We start from the raw sequence: 7,131 nt of genomic DNA on the forward strand, positions 1-7,131 counted from the left end.
GGGGAGAAGAGGCATCATTTTTAATTTTTTTTAACACTTTATAAAAGTCCAATGTCTCTAAAATACCTACAGTCTCTTAACTTTGGGATTCTATTAAATAAAAAATTAACATACTTTTTTATTCTAAGAATAATAAGGACACAGTCACAATCAGAGCAAAACTAGACTCCAACCATTTTGAATAGGTCAGTGTCTGATGTCTGGGACTTACAAATTATCTGCTCTCCAAAGGGCTTGGATGGGTCCACCTCTCTATGTCTGCCATCTATAGCATGCACAACATGTCTGATGGGCTCAGGCCAGCTCCATGCCACACCCACCACTATCCTTGGTGGTTATCCACAGTCCTGGCATCTACAAAATGCTGAGGTCTTAATTCCAACTGAGGCGACATGTTCAACAGTGGCCTCACCTAGCCTCTGCAGGGACTCTGATCCTGGTACACGGTGCTGTGAGTTCTGGATTGAACCTCCTCCAGGACCTCTTTTTTTTTTTTTTTATATTTATTTTATATTTTATTTTTTTCTTTTCTTTTTTTTCAGAGCTGGGGACCAAACTCAGGGCCTTGCACTTGCTAGGCAAGCGCTCTACCACTGAGCTAAATCCCCAACCTTCCAGGACCTCTTGAATGAGAGTCTCTGAGACAATGATCGATGCAATAGCAAGAGGAGTTTAATTCCAGCAGGCTGGGGACCTCCCATTTCAAGCGGAGAGGACCCCAAGCAGACTCTGACAGGGAGTTATATACCTTGCAAACAATTGGGAGCAGAATTCAAACAATTGGTAACTAGGCAAGGTATTATTGATGGGGCAAAGTGACCTCCAAACTGACTCGTGATCAGTGGACCATTCTGGGCTTTCCAGAGGGGATGGTTGGGAGTCAAGGGGAGGTCAGTTGGAAGTCACAGGTAGCTTTGTTTGACAGTTTGGTTTGCAGTTGCTCCAGGAACTAACTACTCCATGGAAGGGAGGGGTCTTTGTGCCTGGAGGATTGAGGTGGAACTTTCCCACTGGCCTTAGATTGACCCCAACTTTGGCTCTTTCTGTGCTAAGCCTTAGCTTCTTCAACCAGAGATCTTCACAACTGAGGCTTCACCTTTACCAATGGCTTCTTAGCCTCTCTGCAGGGGTTCCAACTCTGCAACACGATGCCAAGCCTCAGCTGCTCTCCGTGACCCCTTCATTCCTTTAAAACCAGGAACATGTGGGAGACTCATGTTACCAAGTTCAGCCACCAGCTAGAGATGCAGCCTTGGCCCCCTCTGAACCATAGATTCTGTATTCTGTTCCTGAGGAAATACCTTTGCAAAAGATTTTACCCTAATGATTTATCTATAGCTATATTCATATTTGAGACAAGGTTTCTCTGTGTAGCCCTGGGCTGTCCTTGAACTCACAGAGATCCCCTTGCTTCTGCCTGCTGAGTGCTGGAATTAAAGGCCTTGTGCTGCTGCCACCTGGCAGGCCACCAATGGAACCTTTGCTTCCCTCTGAACTGTCACAGGCCAGGCCCCGATTTTCTGTACTACTCTCACTCTGTTTCCCATGCTGAACACTCACTGCCAGTTCCGACCCAAAGTTCCAAATGTTTGCACAGTTCTCCCCAAACAACATGGCCAGTCTGCCACAGTAATAGTCCGTGTCCGGTGCCAATTTCTTTCTTTTTTTTCATTTTCTTTTTTTCAGAGCTGGGGACCGAACCCAGGGCCTTGTGCTTGCTAGGCAAGCACTCTACCACTGAGCTAAATCTCCAACCCCTTAGCCTTCTTTCTTAAGCAAACCAGAACCACCATCCCAGGGATGGGACTGTCCACACCAGGCAGACCCTCCCACATCAGTGATCAATCAAGAAAATGCCCCTCACACGTGTTCACAGGAAATCTGATGGAGGCAGTTCCTCAGCAGAGCCTCCCTCTTCCCAGGTGACTCTAGTTTGTGTCAAGGTGACAAAAAGTGAGTCAGTACAACAAAACCAAACACTGAAGGGACAGCTCCACTGCTGAGCGTTGACTTCTGTTGATGTCACACAAGTCATTCAGGGAAGCTATCCTTCTCCATGGGGGAGCATGTCACCATTAGAGTGGGAAAGCCAGCAAGGCATAGAGAGCACTGACAGATGACCCAACTCCTGCACACATGCTCATACACACACACACAGACACACACAGACACACACACACACACACATACACACACCATGCACTTGTTCATGCACACACATATGTGTGTATATAAACACATATCCCACCAACAAAGACCTATATGCCCCCCAGCTGACACACACGCACACACTCATATGCACACACAAACACACATACATACACCATGCACTTGTTCATGCTCAATTTACAACTTGTTCCTAAACATATCCCAACCACAAAGACCCATAAGCTTCCCCCGCCGGACACATTGACACACCTGCACACACAGACACAAGAAAACAACGCTGAACCTCACTGGGATCCTGATTCAACTCCCAAGCTGTATTTTTTTTCTTTGCTGTGTTTTTTCACATTCATTGTGTATGTGTAGTTGTTACCAGTACATCAGCCACTGAGTCCTCTCTCATGACCCAGAAATTCGTGTGTCCAAGATGAGAGAAAGGCAGGCAACCATCTTACTGTCACGTCCTGGTGTCTGTGTGACCCTGAGATGGGTGAGGTAGAGCTGGGCTTGTCCCCAGTTCCCTTCGCCTGTGCTCTGGGTGGTTCTGTAGACAGGGTATCAGCTCGGTAACTGCTCTGCCCTCGTAACAGATTTGATACACAACTGTGAACAGTGGAAACTTGTCCAGCAGCCCCTTCTGCTTGAGGATGCGGTACACCTGGGCAGAGGTGTGTGGCCCTTGCAGCTTCTGTCCCTTCAGCATCTCCTTCTCCAACTCCTCAAGGCTTTTTCCTGTCCTGGCGAAGGCTTCCGCTACCTTTCGGTTCCGCCCCCCGTAGCAGGTACTGATGAGGTCAGCCACCCCGCAGCTCTCCAGGAAAGTGGCTATGGACACTTGGCCCTTGGAGAAGGTCCTGACAAAAGAAATCATCTCCATGAGGCCCAGGCGGATGACAGCAGCCTTGGTGCTGTTTCCACAACAGAAGCTGTCGCAGAACCCGGACCCCATGGCGACAATGTTCTTTAGAGCTCCGCACAGCTCCACCGTGTCTGGATCTTCAACCACAGTGACTCGGAAGTTGGGGGTCTGAAACAGCTCTTTGAAGAGAAGGCCGTTCTGCAGCACCTTGCTGCCAATGGTGGTCTCGCAGAACTGCTCTGCAGCCACCTCATTGGCTAAGTTGGCCCCCATCAGCACGCTGACATCTATGTTCACCTTCTCTCGGATGATGTCAGAGATAAGCTTCAGGCTCTCGGGGCCTTCGTCTATGCCTTTGATGAGGGTGAGGCCTCGGGCTTTCCTGGGCACCACTTCAGCGAGTTCATCACAGATTTTTCGAATGAACTGGTGTGGGAAAGCAAACACCAGCAGGTCTGCGTCCTGCACAGCCTGGCTGAGACTTGGAGTAGCTATCACATTCTCGGGCAGCCTGTATCCGGGAAGGTACTTTACGTTTTCGTGATCAGTGTTGATGATGTCTGTCAGCTTCCTCCCATTGACGATCTCTTCAAATACCCACATCTTGACCGGGGAAGCGAACTTCTTGGTGGTCTTCACATTGTTCCCAATGATTTTTGAAACAGCTGACGCCCAGTTCCCTGAACCCACGATGCTCACTTTCAGGGGTCCCGGCAACACTTTCAAGCCGATATCCTGCTGTGGGGACGGTGCCTTCTCAGCTAGCTGCTGACCACCATCTATTTGGTCTAGCCTGCTGGTACCCTGCCCTGCCTGCCTCCCTACCTGCTTAAAAAAGACATTTACAACCCGAGTGTAGTGGGTCATGACTAATTCCAGCACATGAAGGCTCAGGCCAGAGAATGGACTCAAGTTCAAGGAAAGCTCGAGCTACAGAGAGAGACTATCTGAAAACAAATAAGATAAATAGAGATTTTTAAAAAGGAAAGCTGAATGTAACTCAGTTGGTAGTGTGCTGGGTTAATGTGTATGAGGCCCTGGGTTCTAGACCCCAGCACCGCCGAATACAGGAGTGCTAGTGAATGCCTGTGAGTGATTCCAGCACTGGGGAGATAGAGGCAGGAGAATCAGAAGTTCAAGGTCAGCCTCAGCTCCAAATAGTTTTGAAGCCATGACTCAAAATGAATAAATGAATGAATGGATAAGCCAAATCAAAAGACATTTATAAGATGACTTGATGTTTAAACGTGGCATATTTGATAAAATCGAGAAAGTAGTATGTTTTTTACAAGCATGATTATGATTGCAATATGTTTATAGATATGTTTGTTTTGAGGCAAGGTCTCCTGTTTTTCAGGCTAGCCTTGAACTTCTGATAGTCCCACATTCACCTTTGGAATGTTGTATTTGTAAGCATATACCACCATGCCTGGTTTATGTGGTGCAGGGAATTGAACCCAGAGTTTCATGTATGCTGGACAAATACTCAACTGAGTTCCATCCACAGCCCTGACCACACATATATCATAAAAAGAAGGGCTAGGTGTGGTAATGCAAGTTTTTAAACCCAGCACCCAGGAGGCAGAGACATGTGGATCTTTGTGAGTTCAAGGCCAGCTTGTTTTAATAGCAAATTCTATGCCAGCCAGAAATATATATAAAGACCCTATATATAAATATAGATTATATATTTATTATCATAGTATTATATATAATATGATGCTATGTAATATATATGATATATGACATAATATACATACACTATATATAATATACATTATACATTATAATAAATATCATATATAATATGATATATAATATGTATATTATTATACATATCATTATATATTATATTAAATTGTAAAATTATATATAATTATATAGCAATTATATAATATGATATAAATGATATAAATATGATATAAAATATGATACAATATATACATATATAAATATATATTTTATATATATGTATACACACACGTAGTCTTCATCTTTTGGAGATAGTGTGTGCATGCATGTGGAGGCCAGAGGTTGATATTACATTTGTTCTTCAGTTGATTTCCACCTTATTTTAGAAGACAGGACCTGTCATTAGATCTGGAACTTGCTGATTGGACTAGACTGGTGGCCTACAAGTCCCAGGGCCTTCTGTCTCTGCCTCCCTGGTGAGGGGATCACATGTGCTTTCAACGTGGGATAGAAACTCAAATCCTCGTGGTTACCTGGAAAGCATTTTATTAACTGACCCATCTCTTCATCCACGATCAATAGTTTTGTTTTGTTTTGTTTTTAAGGGTTAAGGATATTAGATGGGCAGTAGGGCCGCTTACTTAGCATGTGTGAGGCTCTGGGTTCAATCTCTAGTCCTGAGGGTGGGGGGAACAAGTTAAAATGAAAACAAACAAGATATAAAAACACAGGATTCATCCCAGGGTAACTAATCATAACTCCCAGAGGAGCCTGGTAATTATGAAAAGGGAAGTGCGTACTCTGTAAGCCACTTGCCTCACTGTTACGAAGTGCCTGACGCAACTCAAGAGGAGGCACGGTTCTCTTGGCTCACGGTTTTGGAGACTTAATAATGGTCAGGAGGCTCTGTTGTTCTCACACCTATAGTGAGGTGAGGGAATGGTGGAGGAAAAGAGCTCACCTCATGACATCCAGGAAGCAGAGACAGAGAGGAAGGGACCAGGGACAAGATACACCCTTCAAAGTCATGTTCCCCAGTGACCTACATCCCCCAACTATACCCTACCTGAACAGTTAACTCAACTATGATGTCATACATGGCTTAGTCCCCTGATGAGGTCAGAGCCCTTATGATCCAATTATGTCCCCAAAGCTTATCAGTTGGCATGGAGTCCTTAACCTGTGAGACTTCTGAGAACATTTTAGGGTCAAACAACAACATGAACCTACCATATGAACTCCCCATTCCTCACCGAAGCATTTGTACAAAAGACATGAAAAAAACAAATAAACTTGTGTGAGAACATAACAGTGACTCTTTTAAAATTGTTCTAAACTGGACTACTTACATTTCCATCAAAAGCAAAAACATAGTAGAGTGCTAGCCAGCAATAAAAACTAACAAACTATGCATACAGACAGCTACACAGTAACTTTCCAAATAATGCTGAGTTAAAGGGCAAAAAGGAAAAGTGGTACCAGGTGATTTATTTCAGTTTATTTTTTTTTCTTTTCTTTTTTTCGGAGCTGGGGACTGAACCCAGGGACTTGCGCTTGCTAGGCAAGCGCTCTACCACTGAGCTAAATCCCCAACCCCTCAGTTTATTATTTTGATAACTCAGTGGGACTGTTAGAGACTATGGGAGAGGAGTGAATGGGTCACCATAAGACACAAAAAAACTTCAGGGCATAGAGGATACAGAATCCATTTTGATTGGATATAATCTCCATCTTGACTGGATATAGTCTCCATCTTGATTGGATACAGTCTCCACCTAGATTACTGCCTTAGGGTATTACTGTTGTGAACAGATATCATGACCAAGGCAACTCTTATAATGGTCAACATTTAATTGAGGCTGTCTTACAGGTTCTGAGGTTCAGTCCATTATCATCAAGGCAGTATCCAGGCAGGCATGGTTCAGGAGGAGCTAAGAGTTCTACATCTTGGGCTGGAGAGATGGCTCAGCAGTTAAGAGCACCCGACTGCTCTTCCAGAGGTCATGAGTTCAATTCCCAGCAACCACATGGTGGCTCACAACCATCTGTAAAGAGATCTGATGCCCTCTTCTAGTGTATCTGAAGACAGCTACAGTGTACTTATATATAATAAATAAAATAAATCTTTAAAAAAAAAAGAGTTCTACATCTTCATTTGAAGGTTGCTAGCAGAATCCTGGCTCATAGGCAGATAAGGTAAGGGAATTAAAGCCCACATCCACAAGGCCACACCTCCCAACAGTGCTACTCCCTGGGCCAAGCATACACAAACCATCACAATTATGAGGATGGTAAACACCATCAAATTGCATATTTTAAATATTTTCAATTTGGTAAATATCAATTATTTCTCAATAAGGCTGTTAGAATAAAATACCAGACATATCAAAAACAAGAATTAATTACAGAAAACC

At 44.2% G+C, this 7,131-nt stretch overlaps 1 protein-coding gene across 4 annotated transcripts; it reads right to left on the reverse strand.

Moving 5' to 3' along the window:
- Positions 1–2,462: 2,462 nt before the first annotated feature.
- On the reverse strand, positions 2,463–5,785 carry Gpd1l3 (glycerol-3-phosphate dehydrogenase 1 like 3). 4 transcript variants are annotated; one of them, XM_087659005.1, is made up of 2 exons: positions 5,679–5,785; positions 2,463–3,968 (listed from the first exon to the last, which is right to left on the reverse strand). In XM_087659005.1, the coding sequence occupies exon 2, from the start codon at positions 3,890–3,892 to the stop codon at positions 2,624–2,626; it is 1,269 nt and encodes a 422-aa protein (XP_087515131.1). In that variant the 5' UTR covers positions 3,893–3,968; positions 5,679–5,785; the 3' UTR covers positions 2,463–2,623. The 4 variants fall into 4 exon arrangements, with proteins under 4 accessions (XP_087515131.1, XP_087515132.1, NP_001333291.1 ...); XM_087659006.1 differs by having other exon boundaries at positions 2,463–3,760; positions 5,679–5,776; NM_001346362.1 differs by having other exon boundaries at positions 2,463–3,763; positions 5,679–5,743.
- Positions 5,786–7,131: the final 1,346 nt, after the last annotated feature.

The sequence above is a fragment of the Rattus norvegicus genome, chromosome 4 (assembly GCF_021556685.1).
Source record: "Rattus norvegicus strain SHRSP/BbbUtx chromosome 4, alternate assembly SHRSP_T2T, whole genome shotgun sequence".
NCBI classification, from domain to species: Eukaryota; Metazoa; Chordata; class Mammalia; order Rodentia; family Muridae; genus Rattus; species Rattus norvegicus.